We start from the raw sequence: 22,499 nt of genomic DNA on the forward strand, positions 1-22,499 counted from the left end.
GTACCCAGGTCCAGCAGAGCACCTGTGTCTTGCTTACACACTGGGAAGAGCTCAGCCATTCCATCCAGTAGTCTGGAGTTACTTTGAAACCTGCACGGATAACTAACCTTAAACAATACCCTACAACAGCCACGCTGAAAAATCTGAGCTCGCTTACCATGTGGAACAAACCAAACAAAAGCAATAATTATGGAATTACAGGGTCACATTTTAATTCCTGAATTTTACAGTTCAGCATTAATATCACCACATGTATACAAATGGTGTAAAACAAGTACAGTGGTATCTTTAATACAAAATAAACTTCTGTTTTATGGAAAAAACTATACTTCATATCTACACAGACAGCCCATCTTTTTCCAAACAAGAGCTAAAATTAAAACTAACTACAAAAATCTCCAAAACAGAGAAACTGCTTCAGTTTAAACTATTCCAGGAGAAATGGACCCATAACACATATTACAAGAGTGATCTATGTGGTGGATTGCAGCTGGTTCCATCTTTAACATCGCTGACACAGTCGCTGGGAAATCTCCTCTCACTGAGTCATGATCTCAGATCACATATGGGCAAACTAACATTAAATATTTACAGTTCATGTGCTGCTCTTGAAAATAAAACCTGGACTGTTTGCCTCTGTCACCTTGCCATGAACTCCCCTGTTCCTGTCACAGTTCACTCACCTATGTGGAATGTGCTTTTGTGTTTTAAAAAAGCAGCTTTTGTACCACCCCCAGGTGGAGGCGCTGCTTGTGGATTCCGCCTCCGAGCCCTCAAGGTGTTCTCTTGGTCCAAACTGACTTTGGTGTTAAAATGCTGCTCGGTCCATCGCTATGAAAAACCTGTGAGCGTTGCTTATTCCCTCCCCAACCGTGCAATTCCAGCTCCTGAGCAGGGAAATGGCTGCTCCGGGAGGAGGCAGCCCCTGGAACACCGCAGAGGAGCGCGGTTGGAACTCGGGCTCTTCCCGACCCAGAGCCAACAGCTGAGGGATGTGCCGGGTGCAGCCCCACCGAGACACAAGCAGCTCCTGCGGACCCTTGGGAAGCCACTGCTCCTTGGCATAGATATTTCTAGACGTCTCACTGACAAAACAAGCAAAACCTTCCATTTTGAATCCAGCTTCCATTCTCTCCTCTTGGAAAATACAAATTAAAACTTATTTTTAACTGTTTTAAACAACTCAACATGCACTATAACTGCAGCATCCCTCCCCCTCCAACCATGAGAAATGCAGTTTAGTTGGTAATAAATGGTCCCAAAATATGGATTGTTCTTATGCAAACAGAGTTAGTTTTCCCTTAATTTTTTTTTAAAAGAGGCATTGCTAAAAGAACACAACTGACAGCACCATTACAAAATTAAGATTACTGGGTTCAGAATTTAAGCTTGAATTTTTTTTTTCCTAGTTCTGTTAAAACACTGGGGAAACCCTGCAATATTTTAAAAAAAGTGTTACCATACCTTTCCCTCCCCCTTTCCCTCCCGACACCTGAGACTTTCCTTGCTGAGAAGCCATCATCCAGGTTCTGAGAATACTAACCCACCTTTTTTTTTTTTAATTTTTCATTTTTTGACAGCCTGAATGGCAGACTCCTTACTTTCTAGAAAGACATTAAGTTCCTTGGAAGCTTTGTGTTTACAGAACTAACCCTTTCTAGCTGATACACCGAGTTTCTTTTGCTACTCCTTGTATTATCTTATATACTCATGGGAGAAAGCTTTCTGAATCGGATTCTTTTTAGCTCTTAAAACAGTTGCAGCATTTGAAACCCCATCATAAAAGTTCTTATTCCAAAGTTTTGGTTTCTTTTATGAACCCAGACGAGGTCTTTTCCTTGGAGATGTCTCCTCCTCTTCATCATCGTCTTCATCATCAGGATAATCCACTAGCCCAACTAGACTTCCCTGCCAATTAGAAAAAGGAAAAAAGGAAATATTTATATTGAAGAAGTACCTAGAAAGATGCCAATTTTGAACAAAACCTCCAGCCAACCTGTCCAGGGCACACCAGCCTTTGGCATTCCAAGTCCTATTTGTCTGGAAAACCTGCTTGAACCTCAAGCTGCAAAATGTACTGGAGCTTCCTGACTCCTCTGGGTCTGGACTGAGAATTAAGTTCTCTTTCAGCCCAGCGGGACAGACAGGAACTCCAACGTGCAGGCTGACATCCCTTTGGCTGCTCAGCCTCAGGGTGGGCAATCAATCCCTGCCACTGGAGCTGCTCAGGAGCTCCATGGCTGAGGATTCCAATAATGCAAGGCTGAGTCAGCACCACAGAGGGGTCACTCAGTGCATCTGTCTCCTCAAAAGCTCTTGCTAATTCCCCAGCCAGGGGGGCACTAAGGGTTCCCCAAAACCCCAAGTTCCTTTTACATCGGATACACAGAGCAGCAACCGGGCAGAACAAAAAGCGGCACCAGTGAAATGATGCAGAGGATGTGGGATGAGACTGAGCCCACCACATTCCAGCAGAGCCCAGCCCCACTGCGAGCTGCCCAGAGCAGAGAGGGATTCACTGAGAGCTCAGGGAGAGTTTATCCCCAGCTCAGCCCTGCTGCCCACTGTTGCTGTTGCTGCTGTTCCCCTGGGACAGCCCTGTGCAGGACAGCCCCCCACGAGTCCTCCCACCTTGGGGGCCGGCACCGCTGGGCTCAGGGCCGTGCTCTTGGAGGAGGAGCCGTTGGAGCTCGCTGGTGATGTCTGAGCTGCCACGGATTTGCTGTTTGCACCGTTCGCACCGTTGGCTGCGCTGGCTGAGTGGGAAAAAGTGAATTTGAATCCCCCAGCTGAAGTCCTTTTTGGAAGATTCTCTTTGTCTTCACTCTCCTTAGCTGAGGGACAAACATTGTCACACTTAGGTATCAGCTGCACACCAAGGAGTACAATCCACATCACAGTGCAATCGCAGGGCGAGAGCCAGCAGGTATTTTGGTTCCAATTCTGCTGCAATTCTCGGTTCCCCAGCCAAGCCCATCCTGAGCCCACCAGCAGCAAACTGAGCAGGGCCTGGATGCTGAGGGCACAGGGACATGGCTCACCTGGAGCACACAGGCACATTCAGAGTCCTGCTTTTGAACACCATTTAAACCAGATGCGTGCTCCAAGCAGTTTAACTCGTTATTTTAATCCTAAACTGGCTTGCAAAGACACGTTTGGATCTCATGACTCAATTACATGGAATACCCTGCACTGCTGCTTGAGGTACAGAGCACAAAGCACGCGTTAGTTTAGGTGCTACTCCATGCCATGGAGCCCTTCCAGTGCCAACAAGCTCAAATGGAGTAAATACCTTTTTTAGTTTCCATAAATTTCTCATAGCTATCTGGAAAGTCATCCTCCTGTTTTGACTTCTCAACTGGAGGTACAACAGCTTCGCCTTCTTCCTCTTCGTCTTCATTGAACCACATTTCTTCGTCCTCCTCCAAGGCTCTGGCATCCCTGCGGAATCTATTGCTACGCAATATGGATGGGACACTGTAAGAGACACACACAGGGATTCCAGCTTGGCTGCTGTTTCAGGCTGGGGATCAGAAACACCTTCCAGAGCTTTACAGGGAATTCAGTGTATTTGAGAAGGCAGTGCAGCTCCATCTCTGCTTCTGCCCTCACCCCAGGACACCCCAGCTGATGATGAGCTAGACTGAATCCCAAATCAGAGTGACATAGCAACATTCTGCTCTTCTCAAGCCGAGAGGTTTCTGAACATAACATTTAGTCCAGTGGCCAACATCAGCTCGACTACACTTGGCCACAAGGGAAGGCAGATGGGGCTTTCCTCTAATCCGAGAATGAAACCCAACCCCAGTCATAGCCTCATGCTCCTGCTGCCCTCTGGGAAGGAGAAAATCAAGGAGCAGCCCTGCAGAGCAGCAGCCCCTGCCAGGCTCAGAGCACAGAAACTGGGCTTACCTGTTCAGCTTCTGGCTTTGTCGGTCCTTTTCCTGCTCATATTTTGTCTTCAGCCCCTTGAATGTCTGGACATACTCAATAGATTCAAGTGCATTATAGAAGTTTTCAACTATATGTGCAATAAGGGACTTAATATCTTCCTGCAGAAGAACAAAACGGGGCTTCAGCCTCAAATGGGCACAGGCAGAAGTTCAGAAAGCTTTTGAGTTCAGTTTGGAAAGTAAGTGATTTCCCGCCCAGAGCCAAAGCATTACTGTACAGTATTATACCAATGTGAAGCACAAAATCAGATTTATCCTTAATAAAAGAGATGAGATTGAGAAATAATTATTAGGCTTCCCATAGAAACAGACAATGGACCCAGCAGTGTTTGTGATACTTCTGTTAAACAAAGATCTTTTATGTAGGAGAGCTGTGCCCTGTCCTCCCCACAGGCTCCAGCTCTCCCCAGTCCTCAGCAACTACAGCAGCTCATGTGGGACCAGGAGCCTTTTGGTCAGTCCCCCTCTGTCAACTCTCTCACCATATCAAGCAAATCCTACAGTTCCTAATGTTCTTCTTGCTGGAGAATACAGCATCTACCATATCCTACAACCAAAAACCTCCCTTCACTTTCACAGAGTGCAGAGATTCCCAGCAAAGCCTCCCACGCATGAAGGCACTGGCAGCAAGCGGCTCAGGAGCTGCTGCAAGTCCTTGTTTGTTTCCCAAGGAGCTGGGTGCTCCTGTAAGAGCTGCAGCTTCACTCACCACTCTGATGAACTCAAACAGCTCAATCACAGCAGAGTTGAGCAGGTTGTACCGAGTGCCGTTGTCCAGCAGGGCGTTGATGACTGGCTCAAAGAGGTTTCCCTTGGTGATGTAACGGTTATAAAATTCATCTTTCAGGCCGATTATCCTCCTCATAAAGCGAAGAGCACCTGTGGGAAGAAAAATTCAAGGAGTTAATAAGCACATGCCAGGGCTCATGGCAAGAACTGAAACCCCTGATGTTACCCAGAGGAAGACGCAGCCCCAAACCCAGAGCATTACAATCTCACCCACACTCATCAACACAAATTCCAGGTGTACACTGCAACACCTTCCACACATTGCCCACCACACCTGGAAGAAGGAAACCACATCAGCTCCATACTCACACAAGGCCAGAAAGGTGTGTTTCGAATTCATCAATACCAGTACCCTTCTTAGCAAATCTTTGTTCATAATGTAATTCTTGATGTGATACGTGTGGTGTTCCACACAAAAAGTAAGCAGCTCCAAAATTAAGGCAAGTAGTTGTGCTGTTTGGTAATTATCTGCAAGAAAAATGAATAATTTAAACATTCAGTAGCAAGGTTGACTAGGAAAAAAAAAACCCACTAACTTAAAAACAAATGAAAATGTTCCTTCAGTTTCTATGTCATCTCAAGTGAAGCAAAACCCCTGCATCTATTTCAGTAAAAAGTATTTAAAGAAATAAAGTATGGGCAGACCTACCTAACTTTTTTTTTTTTTTAAATAGAATACTATACACAGAATACAAGACAAATTTCAAAACTCAAAGTCAATTCAGCCTTACCAGGACAAATTGTATTACTCTTAGTGGATCCAACTACTGCATCTGATGAAGAGAAAATAAAAACAAAAATCAGAAGAAGGTTTTCAAAGCACTGTCAAGATTTAAAAAATGGGGATAAATAATGGATTCTACCAAGTGGTCAGATTTTTCATCAGATCAAAAATTTGTGAGCTACAGGGACATAAACACACAGCAAGAACGCAGCCAGGTGAGACTTCTGTATTTAATTCACCTCACAAACTTTTAAATCAATCTAGGTGAAAATGTATAATCTAAAACTTAAGAATATGATAGAGAATAAAAAGCACCAATCCTAAATTTTTCAAATAACGCATTCAAATGTGTACTGCAGATATTTTACAAGTTTTATTTTTGTATAAAATGTGCAAAACATTTTTCCACAAGCACATTCCCAGCTGGCATCACACAGGCTGATCCCTGGCACTCACTGGCAAACACTACAGGCCTGAAAGGAGGAAAAAGAAAATGGGGATGTTCCGTACCTTTTTCACATTTATCCTCTGATGTGTTGGCCAGCAGCGGTGCAGTGAGAACGTGCATGCAATGGTTGTAGAAGAAATTGAGAAATTCACTCTTTTCTGTTTTCTGAAACAAAAATAACTTCAGTAAACACTGGAATTTGTATACATGTTTTTAACTAAGAAAGAGAAGTAACACAGGAAACAGCCCATACAGAATTCTACTGACTCCTTCAGGTCTGCCTGTAGGTTTGTTGGGTATGCAAGACTCTGTTTGCTCAGGGAAGATCAGTTTTTGCATTTTGGGACAACTAACCAAGCTCACCATCACCAAAAAATCCCCACCATGAAAACACCTACTGAAAAAAAATCAACAACTCAAAAAGCTTGACAAATTTTTTTTAAATAAACACCTGCACAATGCCCCAAAATGGAAACGTTAAGCTTATTTTTGGCTTATTTAAATTCGGTATCAGAGCAAACACTGAGAATGTCAGGTTTTCAGCTCTGCTGAGCCAGTGCAGTATCTGCACCCCCACATCTCCTTACATTGGCTGTGGCCAGCATGTTCTCTGGGTCAATCAGAGTTCTCAGCAGCCCCATTAACTGAACAGCTCCCCCGAGCTCCGGATCCGTGTCGCAGATCATCTGCTCGATGACCACATTGATGAGGAGGATGTCCTGCAGAAAAATCCCAAACAAACACACCACCAAACAATTAGACACAGTTTCAAGAGTGGAAACTCATTTCCATAGTCTCTGTAACTTTCTGAAGACAAATTTAAATGACACTGAAGAATTGAGTTGCATTTGGATACAGAAATTCTGGCAAGCACAACCTCCATACCTACAATCCTTGTTAGTCAGATTTCCAAAACTGTAAACTCATAAAACACCAACATGCTCAGAAATGTTTATATATTAAGTCTACTTTTTCCTGTATTTCTGGAGGTTTGTTTTGCTGTTTTGTTTGTTTCCTGCTTGCCCAAAGACTGATACACTCAACAAACTGCAAACCACTGACTTACATCATCACTCTGCTGGGCCTCTTGCATCACAAATTCTCGGACCATGGATGGGCTAAATTCTACTAGATAAGAAAATATATCTGTAGCAGCAGATCTAACTTGCAGATCATCCATTCCCTAATAAAGAGAGAAATTGATTAGCAAGAACAAATTCAGTTGGTATTTATTACCAAGTAAAGCTACAAATAATAAGTAGCTGGAAGTTTGGAGTACATCTCATTACAATAGTTTCTATGAGAAACACAGTTATAGGGTTACAGAAAAACAACAATAAACCAGCAAAATGAATTGCAATGCTCAGGCAGCAACAGCTGCTTCAGCCACAGGAGTGAAAGAAATTCCGTTTTCCCACTGCTGATTAGGACAGATTAATCTGCTAACGACAGGATTATGGGATCCTTTGGGAGGAACCAGCCAACAGTTCCAGATTATCTAAAAATACTCCTGTGGCCCTGGGCCAGCAACAACCACAACAACAATCCAGCTGCCCCTGCACAAAGAGCCTCTGCCAGTTTTCACTGCCAGCTCCCCTGTCTCAAGGACTGCGCTGAGCACCGGCTCTGAGAGAGTAAAAACACCCAGAGCAGCCAGGTCAGGCACTGCAGAGCTGGAGCCCCTGCACTGGGAATGCTCAATCCACTCCCAGCACAGCAGAACTGACACACAGGGGCTCAGAAGAGCCAAAACTGCTTCAGTGGGTGTGGGCGTTCTAGCTGGGTTAAAATCAGCATGAAGTTCCACTCACCATTACAATTTCAAGTGCGGGAAGAATTCCCAACTTTGCCAGAGTTTTGAAAAACGCATCTCTGTTCTGAGGTTGTAACGTCTGAGAAAAGGCGCAGAATTCCTTGAAAAAGTTCACCTGTTGCACAGGAAAAAAGTAATTACAGGTGTATTTGGGTGAGAAAATGCTCTGAAAGGAGGAAAGAGTTACATTTTGTGTCAAATCCCTCAGTGACTGCAGAAGAGTTTCACCGTTTCTCCTTCATCCCTCTCACCACCTAAAGCCTTGGAGGCACCACGGGGAGCCTGGACTTACCAGTTCACACCGTTTGTCATCGTCTGTAGCTTCATCTGTCAATTGTGCAAAAACTTCTGATAAAAACTTCTCGTCTTCCTGTGCAACACACAAAAGGAACACACCTTACACAGCGCCTCTGGAAAACAACTTCCATCCTTACAGGATCCAACCCTGCAGAAAGACCAGCTCTCCATCCAATTTATCCCAAAGACAAACCCCAGAGCACACATCCAGTGGGATCTTTCCCAGGGCACAGTTTCAGCACTCCCTCTGAGCAGCAGGAGCAGCTCCAGGAGAAGCAGCAGGTGAAGCTGAGCTCAGTGATGGTCCCTAAAGCTGCCACTATCAAGGGCCAGCCAAGGGACAACAGCCCTGTCCCCATCACCTTACTCACAATAAAACAACCTCTCCCACTTGTACCTGCTCTGCTTTGCCAAGCTGGGAAACTTTATGGACTGTTACTGGCTTTTCATAGCCATATCCTCTGTTACAGGACAACACCTCACTTCTTGCAAAGCATTTCAGTTACCCTGTAACATCAAGAACTACCCCAAAACCAGCGGCATCCCTCAAGGGTTTGGGCACTTTCTGCCCTTTGATTTTTCTGCACTCTTTCACATTGAAAATAGTGTTGGCGTTCTCTCAAATTCAAATGTTTCTGTTACCTTTTAAAGACAATATAAATCTGACAGCAAACAGTAACATGCTACAGAGCTTTACAAAATTTTGCATCACTGGTACCAATTCAACTCAATAAACTTGTGCATTGAACAAAAATGAACAGAACAGCAGCATTCCAATAAATACATGTGAACTTTACATTCCATAACACAGAGTGTGCTTACCTCTCTATTTTGCTGTGTGCTGTCACTAAAATCTCTCTTCTTTATTAGAGTAACTTAATACAGAATTTTTATAGTTACAGCAATGCCAACCAACAGGCAAACGTTTTCCTGACAATATTAAGATGTGGGAATAGAAATGCTTTACAAACAAATGATACCTGGAATCAACATCACAGGGAGTGCAACATAGACAGATTTAGTAGTTTATTTTAAGCTTTGCTGGCTTAAACAGCTTAATTAGGCCTGTTACAAAAAAACCCCAAGCCATACTACAATCAACAGAAGATACAGTAGAAAATCCCTACTGCAGGACACCTGAGCACAGAAACATCTCCTGCTTGTCTGAGGCTGCTGCCCAGCCCAGCACTGTGTCCTGAAGCAGGGGATGGATGGAGGTTCCTTTCCCACGTGGCTGCCCTTCCAGCAGCAGCAGCACTGGGATCTAGTGCTCCGTGGCACGTAGAAAGGAGCTTTGCTGCCGTGGCAAACACAATCTGCTGCTCCTCTAAACTGCCTTCTCCCAGGGAGCTTTGCCAGTGTATTTAGGGTAACAGGACGTCCCATGTGTTCCCCAAACCCAAAGGAGCTTTAGAGTTCTTGTGCCCAGCAAGCTGATTTACACCACTGCGAAAGCAGTCCTGGACCTGAGGCACATACTCCATCTATGATGGCAAAGAGCCACAGCAGAACCAGCAAAGAGCTGTCGGAGGATTTCAGAACCTTCTGCGAGGAATACTCGAGGTAACAGCAAATCAGAGTTCTCTGTTACTGCACAATTAAATATTCAGTACTGTACAGCCTCAGTGAAAAATACTCTACAGACTTAAAAATCACTAAATGCACACAGGACTGTGGCCTCAGGAGCATAATACTGAAATTATTTTTAGTTTTTGAAAGTATATGCAAAAGAATTTGAAGAAAATATTTAACACAAAGCCATTAATTTTCCAAGAGGGATTTAATATTTTGTTTCTTTCTACTATTGAGCCACAAAGATAGTAGAAAGAAGCCAAATAGCATACTCATGCAATTCTCTGCAATTACTCAGTTTTATTTTCCAGTCCTCTATTGAGCTCTTTACCATGTTTCACCCATATCTGAGCTCATTAGAATATTCCATATGGATATGTTATGTCTCCAGTGCCTCCTTCTTTCCATCATTTTTACTTTTTATCTCTTCTCAACTCCTGGCTCTTGACAGAGGCTGTCCACACCCAGCCTAAGAGCACTGTGATGAATTCTACACAAATGTACCTTTTTTAGACACAAACAGAATAAAGCTGCCTGGGTACCCACGAGTTTGCACAAGCTGAAAACCCCAAAATGCCGTGAATTCACACAGCTCTTCACCAAGGCTTGTTCCAGGGACCCAACCACCTTGGAGCCAGGACAGCTTTTCATAAAGTAACAGCTTGGTTATTTATTAATTATTAGTTCTGGATATCAGTACGAAAACAACCCAGCAACTAATGAATCTTTAAGACAACACAAACATTTGAAATTAGTGCCATGATGTAACAGCAGCGTAACAGGAATGGTTCTGAATGTGCTCTTTTGAATCACAGATCCCGAATTTGTTACAAAAGCAGTAAAATGTCCCTAATACAGAATGCAACAAGTTGCCTGTTCCCTAAATACCTACACAAACTTGACCAAAAATTGTATGTTGCTTGGGAATCAAGGAGAAAAATCTTCAGCTTTACAACCCATTAAAAAAAATATTAATATACTCACCAGAAATGTACCTTTTCAAAATACAAAATCAAAGAGCATCAGAGAGCAGAGGAAGCATTCAAAACATTATGCAAATGATGTGTGTGATTAACTGTAATCCATTTTGAAAGTACAGCTACAGGTATTTATACACAATCCATCTAGACCATATGAAAAACCACTTACCTGCAACATACTGACAATCTCAACTTTGTTGAAGAAAATAAAGGAAGTGAGGGTGGAAAGAAAATTCTCTTCAAAAACAGATGGTGTTGGCAAGATGATGTCCTGAATGTACTGTACCCTGTAAGTCTGGTGGATTTTTTGCCTGAGTTCAGAGTCTGTAATAGGAATAACCTCCTTAAATTTTGCTGTTTTGGTCAAGAACTCCCTGTGCCGTTTTGGCTGAGCCAAAGAAGGATCATACTCCAGGCATCCAACCACATCCATAATACACTCATCAGAGAACATCACCTCAAACAGAGTTGCTTTGTTGAGGAACAAAATCCCTCTAATAATTTCATACAAATGATGCAAGCCTTCGGTGTTCTCTAAATTCTCGCAGACTTGGAAAAGCTGCAGCAGTTTTTTAATGTAGCCTTCGTTCTCCAAGGCCAGTGCCAGCTTTTCCCTACGGATGGGTGAGGAAAGAACAGAGGTAACTAGGTCAGCAATCTCTTCAAGTTTGTTGAGTTCACAAGTAGGAAGGTCAATCAGAGGACTGGTTTCAGGCATTTCCTCAATGTGTTCCTCTTCTGACTCAATAAGGTCCTGCGTGACTTCCACCGAAGGATCCTTACCCTGAACCTAAGGGAAGAGTGCACACAGTTACTGCCTGATCCCAAAATGTACCCAGAACTGAGCAGGTCAGTAACTGAAATAACACATCTCAACTGCACACTGTGTCCCAAGGCAGCTGCAATGGGTTCTCTGGCTCCTTACAGCACACTGGCAGTTCCACTGAACTCCAGCAAGCTGCTTCCTGAGGCCACCTGGGAGAGGGACAATTAAACCATGGGATCCTGGCAGCCCCTTTCTAATAAACACAATCACACAAACACCACTCCCCTCCCAAAAACACACCAACCACCTGAGCCCCAGCATTGCAGTGATTTTTCAAAAGCCTGACATTCAATTATGAGAACAACAACTGGTGCTCTAAGCAGGGACAATTTAAGACCTTGCACAGAAAAGAACAAATATTTGCTTACTTTACAAGCACAAATACATCAAGTCACACAAGACACTAAAATACCTGAAAAAACCAGCATGTTTCAATTTACTGTACCTGGCAGATTTTTTCCCAAATTTCATCACAGCCAGCTTTTTCTTGAAAACTCAGTGCTAAATCATAGTTCTCTGCTTCTGACCAAACAATCAGGGTGTCCTGTTTGAGACAAAAGCAAGGGAGTAATTGTTTCTGAAACAGGTCAGCACTGCATGTTAATCTCTATTCCTTTACAGCCAATGCCTACAGAATAAATCATTCTAATTAAAGCTACACTTGTCAAAAAAAGAACTTAAAACACTAAAATATTAAATCACCTGATCTGAAACATCAACTTTCTTTCCTGTTATTTTATGATCACTACCTTACACAAAACATATTTAATGATATTATTTTTCATGTCCAAGCCATTTATGATGGCATTTTTCTGCAAGATACATTTCTTGAGCCAACAGTCTTGAAATGGGAATGCACACCCTAGATTAAGAAAACCTACAATATAACAGGTTAAGTATTTTCATATTTAGTAAGGTAGAAACAAATCCCCTAAGATTTCAGGTTTCCCCTCAGAAAGCATTTAAGACAACTCTAGCTAATATGCAAATATTCCTTTCTGAATTAAAATCCATGCAGTCTGAAAAATACAAAACTCCTAAGTTCTTACTGAAGTTATAACCATCTTGCCAATTATTTTCATTTGAGTCAGGATTTTCTTCTCTGTTACTATTGTCTCCGTCAATTTAATTTGTGCACTTTCACAGCAGATGTTTAAGTTTTGATGGAATTTCTGAATAGGCTGAAATGGTTTTTGAAGAGGTTTTATTAGGACTTTATTTTATTAGGGTTTTATTTATTAACAGGACTTGCTGCTGTCCTGTTAGGAATGCAAGCCTGTACTTCAGCATTCAAATCCAGCTGCCAAGGAAGTACCACACTGCTGCTCAATCACTGCCTGTCACCACTGGGATGGGAAGGAGAATCAGGACAAGATGAAAGTTCTGTTCTTGAGGTAAGAACAGTTTCAAAAGTGAAATAAAGTAAAACATAACGAGCAATTATAATAGTTACAGCAAAAGAAAGGAAGGTGAAGAAAGGAATAAACCCTGACAGGTAAGTGATGCTCAACAGAGCTGCTCAGCACCACGTGAGCAGTGATCAGCCCCTCCCAGCCAACCCCCCCAGTTTATCCTGTCCCTGTTATCCCAGGGTATGGAATATCCCTCTGGCCAGGTCAGCTGTCCTGGCCACGCTCCCTCACACCTCCTTGTGCAGCTCCTCACTGCCAGGGCACGGGAACTCAGCAGTCCGTGACTGAAGGTGAGCCCTGCTCAGCAACAACTGAAACATCCCAGTGCTGTCAGTGTCATCCTCACCCAAAATCCAAACCACAGCCTGCACCAGCCACTGGGATGGAAATTAACTCTGTCCCAGACAAAAGCAGGAGAACAGCTCACCATCCTACAGCAAACTCACCTTCATAGAAAAATATCCAAACTGAGCAGCTCTCTGCTAACTCTCCAGTATATTTGATGAGCTACAGCAAAACTGTTCAACATTCCAAGTTTGTTGACTTCCTGAACTGTCCCCATAGTTTTTTAAAAACTGAAATGTTTTGTAAACACTAGGAAAGACCTTGTTTAATGGTCAGTAAGGTAATTTAATTTCCACATTTACAGTGTTCAATATTCACCACACAACTCATCAAGGCTGGTTGGTCTTTAGCTTACGCATCGCTTTTGGTGAACACAAAAGATGAAGAGTGGTATCTTTAAGCTCAGTGAGGAAATTCAAAGAAACAGCTGATGATATTCCTTAGGAATCTTCAGAGGCACTAAACAGACATTTGCAAATGCAGTTATCTGGGTTTGCACAGGTCAGGGAGCACTCCTGTACTTCCAGGTGTGAGGGGACTGACATTTGGGAAGGACTGCTGGCATGGGACAGTAGGTTCCCTCTTCCATTGGAAAACACACATCCAGCTCAACAAACACAACTTCCCAGCTGCTACAACTGTCACTGGAACATGAATGAGTATCAGCAGCACTGATACAGCATTAATTCTTCAGTTCATTTCTGCAGTGATCCTAATCCCTTAATATCCATCAGGAGTTGTAGACCTTGGGAGGTTTTGCCTTTTTTTTTTTTCTTTGCAAACCAAGATTAGAATAACATCACTGTTGACAAATGCCAACCAAGAGATCCACTTCCTTCTCACAAAAGAATCACAGGCCACACTAAAACCAATGGAATTTGCACAGACACATTTATTTTCCTTTCTTACTAATTTTTACGCATTTCTTCAGCAAAACAAAGTTTCTCTGTTGTGGAAAGAATGGAGTTCAATGCACTGTTGTGAGTTGTTTATTTATATTACAGGGTCCTATATTACACTTGCACTTTTCTCCTACAGAGACAAATATTAATAGGGAGCCTCTCTGCTGCCAGGCTCAGACTCACAACTGGTCTGAGTTCTCAGACCTGACATGGTTTTCACCCACAGCTGTCCACTCTCATCTCCAGCTCAGGACATCTGGATCTCTGGATTTATAAATGTGTGTGCCATTTCAGAATCAACAACTCAACTGGGCTTCAAGGGAAACAGAGTGATTGTTAACTGCACACACTGAAAAGCCTCGTCAGCTCCCTGATCTGGTTCTCCTTCAGAGATTAATCAAAAAATAATTCTTAAGTACAGTTTTATGGCTGCTACAGAATTCCAAATCTGAAATGTTTATCTTGAAACATTCTGTGCAAGTACTGATGCCCTGACACTCAAAATCAGTGCACTCCCAGGTAAGCTGAGCCTCAAAGTTCCTTCACTGAACAAAGGACACGCACATCGAGCAGCCCTATTCATAGCCCAGGATGATTCAAGAAAGAGAATTAATGCAGTAACTTAAAATGACTCCAGGCACCCAGGGACTGCAGTCAAAAAATTTGTGAAAATTCTCAAGTTACTGAATGGTACTTGTTACAATCTGTACTGCCCACACAAAGCAGAAGTTATATAAGCTTTTCCAAAAATATTTCAGAAAGGCTGAAAGATGGTTTCAACAGAAAATAATTGTCCAATACCAATATAAGACATACTCATCTGGCACACACTTCCTGCATGACCTCAGACAACCCATGAAGAGCAGAGACAGACAGACAGACAGACACCTTCCAGGCCTGGCTCTACCACTCCCACCTGCTTAGAAGGGATGCTGCTCCATCCATGAGCAACAGCAATGTTCCTTAATTCACTCAAGCACCACATAAAGGCAAAAACGATTAATTCTGAACAAAATCTGAAACTCAGAGTAGTTCAAACCCTTCTCCAGTGCTGGTACTGTTTGCACAGTGTCTGCTACTCCAGCTCTCTGTGATCCTGCACTGCACCACGTCCCAGTGCCAGCACAGGGAAGCAGATGGGAAACGCGTGCCAATAAAAATGAACCCAGCAGTCCTACATCTAACCTGCCACAGGGTAAGGTGAATGCTCCTGCTGCCAGGAAACAGGAGTGAAGGAGCCCTCTGGCAAGGCTGGCTTTAACAGCACCCCTGCAAATGTGTTAAATCCTGGCCACCAGGTTCCACCAGGAACTCGTGTTTTGCCTCGAGCAAAGCGCTCTGCTGTCACACAACTCTGGGCAAAAGACAGGATTTGCACACGATCTTCATCTCAGAGCTGCAGAGCCAACCCAAAGGAAAGGTAACACCAGAAGGCAGCACTCCCAGTAAGGATTTCTGCAGCAGTTCCATGTGTTTCAGCCATGGACTCACCCTTCTGCCAACTCTGCCAGGGAACAGTAACCTCAAGCAGAGGCTGAAACAACAAATGGGTGTGGTGCCAACATTTCAAACTCCTCCTGACAGAGTCTCCAAACACATCTGACCCTGCCCTCTGGCTAATGTGAGGAGTCCAGCAGAGGTGTGTAACTCTCAAAGCCCACGCCCCAAAATCCAGGGGAACCTAAAGCTCTGCAGGCTCTCGTGCTCTTTGTGTTCATCTAACTCGAGATAATTTTACATTGGATGCTGAGCAGTTTGGCACCTATATCCCAGCCATCCGAGCCCAATTTCCCTAGAGAAAGCAGTCGTGATGACAGCCTGCCCAACACCTGGACAGAATGAATTCCCCAGGAACCACAAACACGACTGGAGCACGGAGGTAACAGGCCTGTCCTGTTTGGGGTTAGTCAATAGCAACAGCACGACTTGGCACTAACAGCGTAATGCTGGAAGTCACAGATTGATGCACAGCACCGAAAAATCAGCGGCTGGTTTCCTTTTCTCACAGGACGCTGTTATGCAAACCTCAATTAAGCGTTAAGTACCCTCTAAGTCCACTCAAGTCATTTACACGCGGACAGATGTGTAGGGAGGACACGTTTCTCCTCCATCAGGCTGCACCACCCTGCGGGCTTACCCCAAATCTAAGTAGATCAACTTGAGGACAATGCTCCGTGTGAACTAAAAGCTGCACGACGTTATACAAACCTTAAAGGGTGAACAGTGAAGCAAACGCTTTCTGCCACACGGACACAAAAGCATTACTAACAGAAATAAAAGCCAGCCAAAATAAACCTCAGCTTGAGTTTTTCTAAACTATGATCTACCTTCTCCACAAGGAAAATGGTAACAAAAGCTACTTAAGTCGCTTGAAGCTCTGCTACCAAGCAAAAAAGGCCTACAGTTAATCACTTGTAGTTTCAGGAAACAGGGTGTGAAAGGAAGCATTTTAAAACTTTACAGCAACAAAATCTACATTAGTATTTCACTATGTCTAGGTTTCCTCTAGTAAACAGGAAGCAGTTCTAGACTCTTGGAGCTCTGCAGAGCTCCTTCCTCAGCACGGCCCCCCCAAGGAAAGCCTCCAGACCCCCTAACAAGTGGGCAGCAGAAACCACAGCAAACAGCCCCCTGGAAAGGCTGGCCCAAAACTCCACCTCACTCCTAACCTAAAGCGAGCCAACCAAAGCCCACGAGGGAACAAAGTCTCTTGCTCAAATTCTCACACTGTAACTTGTCATTATAACAAAATCCTCAAAGATGTGTCCCTCTGTGACTTAAGGAGAACAAAATTACTGTTTTCTAGCGCTGAAACACTTCTGGATACCATAATGATAAAGAACAGTATCAAACACTGAATGAAAGTAACAGAGATTCTACTGTAGAACAAAGGAACAGACAGAAAAAACTCCAGAAAACCCATGAGAACAATGCAGGCAGAGACATCAAAAATTCCTGCTGAAAAAGGGAAAACAAGAAAAGCAGAAGAGATTCAGTGAGCTGATTTTCTTTCAGTGGATGAAACAAAAATAACCTATTAACACAGCTCCCAACTGTTTTACTTCTTTGTCTTGCAGGAGGTTTACCCCTAGGAAAGGTAACTCTCACCATGGCTTGTGGTCTTACCTAGGACAACAGGAGCTTTCAGGGCTTAAAATGGAAACTAAACAGCGACAACAAAGAAAGAAGTCCCACAAAGACAAATTTCTCCGTGTTATTTCCAGAAAAAGAACTCAATAAATGAATAAATACACTTCAACAGAGCTGGCCAAAGTTTTGCCTCCCTAATTTTGCAATTATTTCAGATAGCCTGGCATGGGAGACAAAAGTTAAAGATACATGTTTTCAACTATCTTTCCTGTAATAACTCCAATATTTATCCAAACTGCATATATGATCTTCAAAGCCCGAAGTCTAAAATGTATTTTTCTAGAAGACCCACATATTAATTTCTAGAAAATGAAGTGTTTAGCACCCACAGGGTTCTAAGCAAGTTTTTCACCTCTATAAAAAACACCATCAGCAATTCCATGTCCTCCTGTTTTTCCTTTTTTCCTGAAAAATGCAATTACTCTGAGTACAAAACAATTCCTCACCATCAGCAACCAGAGAAAGTAAAGCCTAGCAATAATACTTGCCTGCTGTTTCTGATATGCAGTATTTGGATTTATCTTCGATTCTAACAGTAGTGAACCTGAAAAAGGTATGAAGAGAGATTTACTGAATCCAACAAAACAAACAGCACACATCTCACACCACTGCCCACGTGCTAGCCAACAGACTCCCAGCTTAATCCAAATCTCACAGAAAATCCACAAGAACCGCCCCCTTTAAATATAATTTCCTAAAATAAGCCAGGTAAGACAAAATTTAACAGGAACACCCCTATTAAAATACATTTTTCTCTTCTAATTTAGTCCAAAATCCACTGTAGCACTCTTTTCTCCTGAAATCTAGTGCAAGAACCAGCTTGTTTAGTGGTCTTTTAGGCCAACTACACAAATTCCAGCAGGTAATGGAATTTTATGCTGCCTAGCATAAAAATGTTTTTGCCCAGAGAAGCCATGTGGGCCACTTGCTTTTATTCCTTTCAGTTGCCCTTCAGAAGTGAATCATGCAGCTACGATAAACGCGGGGACTTTATCTTGTGTATGTAAGTAGTGAATGTCTCCTGGCAACAGCTCCGCAGCAATTTATACCACTCTTAGGTGGTTTATTTAGCACATTAGCACCTGTCGGCTGACAAAGTGGGGAACACGCACCTCCCCCCTCCAAAAAAGACCCTTTAAGGTGACTTTAAAGTGCAATAAAACACAATGGACGCCACCCGACTGGAACACGACCAGTGAATTCCTGAGGAGAAAAAGAGCAGCAAACAACTTTTTTTTACAGCGGTAAGAAAGGGAGGAAAAGAGCACCTCAGAAGCAAAGGATGTTGCTCTTAAAAGCAACAAAATGTCCTCGCATGTCACAGCTTCAGCTCTGTGCAGGCTGGGGAGCTGCAGCTGCCTGGGGTAACTGCATGGAGCTGAGTCAGGGAGGTTTGGGAGGGATCTCAGGGAAAGGTTCTCCCCTCGAGGGTGGTCGGGCACTGCCCAGGCTCCCCAGGGAACGGTCCCGAGGCTGCCAGAGCTCCAGGAGCGCTTGGACAACGCTCTCGGGCACAGGGTGGGATTGCTGGGAGGTCTGTGCAGGGCCAGGAGCTGGACTTCGATGATCCTGATGAGTCCCTTCCAGCTCAGCATATTCCATAATTCTATGAACCTGGAGGGGAAAAGTCTAGGACCACGGTAGCAAACGCTGCTGTGGCTTGTGGGACAAGGAAACTTCACACGAGCCGCGAGATTAAGAAAGGCACGGAGGATGGAAATAATAATAACAACAACAATAATCCTCTGGGGTCTCCCAAGGGAAGGCACCATCAGCCGAGCCCGGCGATGGTGGGTGCCAGCCCCGGCTGGCGGGGCCCGGAGCCGGGCGCGGGCTGAGGGGAAGCGGCCCGGGCGGCCTGGGCAGCCCCGGCCACGCTCTCACCGTCCGACTCGGCGCGCACCAGCAGCGACATCCCCTTCAGCCGCTCCACGTAGCTGGAGGAGACGTGCCCGGTGCCCCTGTCGTCCCATTGCCGATCCTCGTTCAGCGTGTAGACCTTCACCCGCCGGCGGGTGTCCGACATGGTGCAGCCCCGGGCCCGCTCCGCCTCCGCGGGGGCGATGGAGCGAGGGCGGCGGGGAGCAAGCGGGGCCGCCGGGCCGCTCAGGGGCACCGCGGGGCCTTTAACGCGCCGCTTCCCATGGCGAGTCAGCGCCGCCGCGCCCCGGCCCGGGCCTCGCTGGCGCCGCTCCGCCTCAGCAGCTACCACAGCGCCGCCGCCATCTTGTAACCCGGCTCGGGCCGCCTTTCTCTTCCTCCCCGCCCGGGCACGGGCTCCCCTCGCAGGGGCTACGGCGGCCGCTCGCTGCCGCCGCGCCGCCGACGGACGGCGGCCACGGGGGCGGGGCCACGGGGGCGGAGCCCGCGCGCTCCCTCACGGCGCCGAGGCGGGAACGGGGAGGTGCGAACAAAATGGCGGCTGCCCTCACCCCCGGGGGAGGGGTGTGAGCGCATCGCTGCCTTTTAGCATCGCTGCCTTTTAACGTCCAAGGCGGCTACAAGGGGGAATGGCTCATATGTTTCCCAGAAAAACCTTATTTTTTTTTTTCCCTCTTTTCGTTTTATTTTTAAAGTCTGTCTAAAAGCTGGTGCCACCGCTGACGAAACAGACCCCTCTCCTCCTCACGCCACAGAAAGTGCCACCCACCGCCGTCATACAAAATGACGGGCGAGCTCCACACCCCGGACAGAGTAAATTTAAACAGCGCACGCAAATGAAACATAGTTTCAATTTTTATGACGGAAAGGTATCCCTTGCATCACAAAACGGCAGAAAGGTTAGTGAGCGGCATATCTTCAAACAACAGCCAGACTGTATAGTGCAGTCTGTGCCTGCTTCGTACATTTCCACAGAAGGCTCGAAAGCTAAACTTCACTTCAAAGATGAGAGGAAACGTGCTTAATTAATCCTTACACATAGCGTACAATTTAAGACAGACCACTTGCCAAGCATCGTGGAGCCTGTAAATCTTAAGTTTTCCACACTAAACACCATCTACACGTTTCGTCTGTACTACAAATAGAAAAATAATTACATCTCCGTGCTTGTGTGGGAATAGGGAAGAAAGATGCAAAAGCATTGAAGGAGTCAAGCTGTGTGAAACAGCGGGAAATTGGGGACGAGGGGAAGTTTGAAAGTGACTCCGAGCTCAATTTTTGAGGCTGTGAAGGGGAAGGAGGGAGGACGGGTTCTCCTGAGGCCAGGGTGTGCCTCATTCCCAGACAAAGCCAGACTTTCCTGGCTCTTGCCTCACGGTAAAAGCAGTCACACCAGTATGGCTCTTGTTCACACGACTGCCATTTCCCTGCTCTCAAGTTCAAATGTCGACCCAGAGGAAGGGAAAGAAAGTGTTTCCAACAAACTATGCCACTCTAAGTAACTATGTGCAACTTTTCCAAACATTCTCTGGGCAGATTTAGAAAATATCTAAGTAACACTCAAGTCTCAGCTTTTCCTTTGATGTTCATTGTAGCAGGCCTCGTAAGATTCATCACACAGTCACCAAGAAAATACAAGATACACCTCAGAGAATTATCTTATTTACTTATATTTAGCTGTTTAGGAGCACACTTTGGGACATGTGCATCATTATGGATAAGTGAGTCAGTAACTATAAAAGGACCACATTAAGTGGTTTCAAAATCCTGGACTGAGAGTCACACAAACCAATTTACAGTCAGGTACCACACAAACCTTCCCTGCTACGTTTTAGTGGCCTTTCCTCTCAAAGTTTTATACACTGAGCATATTTCTACCTTAGAGAAAGCTCAATAAAAAGCAAACACACAAAAAGAAACACAAACCCTAATGGCCACAGCATATTTCTGCCTCAGGACATCTGCTGCTCATGAACTCTCTCTCCCCTCTGCACGACTTCTGTGCGTGCTTTGTGGCTCTTCAAACCAAATGCACAAAAATAAAAGCATGACTTCTACTCATGATTAAATGCAGCACTTCTTGGGATATATAAAACAGCAAGAAACCACAACAGAGTATTTTGGAGCAAATTCTTATGGCGAATAGCTACAGAAAGGAGATATGTGAATTAGAATTGGCATGAAAAACTATTTCTCATGCTTCAGCTGTAAAACAAATCCACGATCTCTCCCGGCATGAACTCTATGACCTCTGTGGAGAAATACCACTCCAGAACACACTGGGATTGCACTCACTCAGATGCGGGGCTTCTCTTTGCCCAAAACAGCATCCAGCTGTTGTAGAGCCCAGCATAACCCTGCCACCTGTACCCACAACCAGCAAGTCAATTCTGGGGGCTTTCCCTGGACAAGACACACAATACTTGGCCCAACAAACGTTAACTACTGGATTTAAACCCAGGCTAAGACCAGGAAAGCATCTGCTCTTTAAGATGCACAGAAAGCAAAGCAACATTTTCCACTGTGGTGTTGCACCTGCCAGCAGCTCATCCTTCCCCATTACCACCATCAGGTTATCAATGCTGAGAATTCTCTGTTCTTCACCAAAACAAAGGATTTCATTAGGGTAGACAGCAGACAGACCAACTCACAAGTGTCACAACATGAGCAGCAGAGAGCTCCTTTTTTTTTGTTTTCCCAAGCAAGACAGACAACTTATTCCTAAATCACTTCAAATTTCTTGGAGTGAAGTTAAGACTGTATCATTCCCTCTGGCAGGTAAATCCCAGAAGTACAATTAGGCCAGCTCTTATACTTTTATGATGGCACTTGTAATATTTATTGCTGGCATTTAAAGATACTCCAGCTCTTGACTCTCTGCACCTGCATGAAAACTTCAGACTTGTCAAAAAAAGGCATTTCTGGCCCTTCTGAGTTGCTGCAATGCTGCACCTGCCCAGCTTCACTCTCCAAGGCAATTCCTTTCAATGGCTCCATTTAAGGCAGGTCATTACAGAAGCTAATTATGTTAAGCAGTTAAGAAAGAAGAAACAAATCATGTTTCAAACACAAAAAACCATCTGTTGCAAAAGGACTGAGCTTGTTTCCTCGAGCCCTTTGGACCCACCTGGTTTCTGATCATAGCTGATCCCACCTGAGAGCCCAGGATGTCCTTCCCTCCAGGAAGGGTCAGAGTAGCACAGGCTTTCTCAACTCTTGGCTCCCATTGAGCTTCTCTCCCCAGGTAAGAGCAGCTGCTTTCTGCTCCTCCCAGCCACTTCCCAAATGTCTTCTTCCCCCGCCCCTTCCCATAGGGCCTAAAGCTGGTTCCAGATGCAGAAAGCCAGGCTGACTGTACAGGTTCTGCCACAGCAACATTAAAGTCATTTTGCTCCTTTATCATCACC

The 22,499-nt window shown here is 44.6% G+C and overlaps 1 protein-coding gene across 4 annotated transcripts; it reads right to left on the reverse strand.

Annotated features, from left to right (window-relative positions):
• Window positions 1-187: 187 nt before the first annotated feature.
• Window positions 188-19,465, reverse strand: PPP4R3B (protein phosphatase 4 regulatory subunit 3B). 4 transcript variants are annotated; one of them, XM_014254673.2, is made up of 16 exons: window positions 19,096-19,465; window positions 17,700-17,755; window positions 11,848-11,946; window positions 10,746-11,366; window positions 8,020-8,097; window positions 7,726-7,842; window positions 6,981-7,097; window positions 6,502-6,633; window positions 5,977-6,079; window positions 5,474-5,515; window positions 5,052-5,210; window positions 4,663-4,832; window positions 3,913-4,052; window positions 3,293-3,456; window positions 2,632-2,834; window positions 188-1,908 (listed from the first exon to the last, which is right to left on the reverse strand). In XM_014254673.2, exons 1-16 carry the CDS (start codon window positions 19,235-19,237, stop codon window positions 1,813-1,815), a joined length of 2,439 nt encoding a protein of 812 aa, XP_014110148.1. In that variant the 5' UTR covers window positions 19,238-19,465; the 3' UTR covers window positions 188-1,812. The 4 variants fall into 4 exon arrangements, with proteins under 4 accessions (XP_014110148.1, XP_014110149.1, XP_087908685.1 ...); XM_014254674.2 differs by having other exon boundaries at window positions 2,632-2,756; window positions 3,293-3,477; XM_088052559.1 differs by having other exon boundaries at window positions 3,293-3,477; window positions 19,115-19,463.
• Window positions 19,466-22,499: the final 3,034 nt, after the last annotated feature.

Source organism: Pseudopodoces humilis, chromosome 3 (assembly GCF_049639895.1).
Source record: "Pseudopodoces humilis isolate 2021_Gansu_Grassland_sample_001 chromosome 3, ASM4963989v1, whole genome shotgun sequence".
NCBI classification, from domain to species: domain Eukaryota; kingdom Metazoa; phylum Chordata; class Aves; order Passeriformes; family Paridae; genus Pseudopodoces; species Pseudopodoces humilis.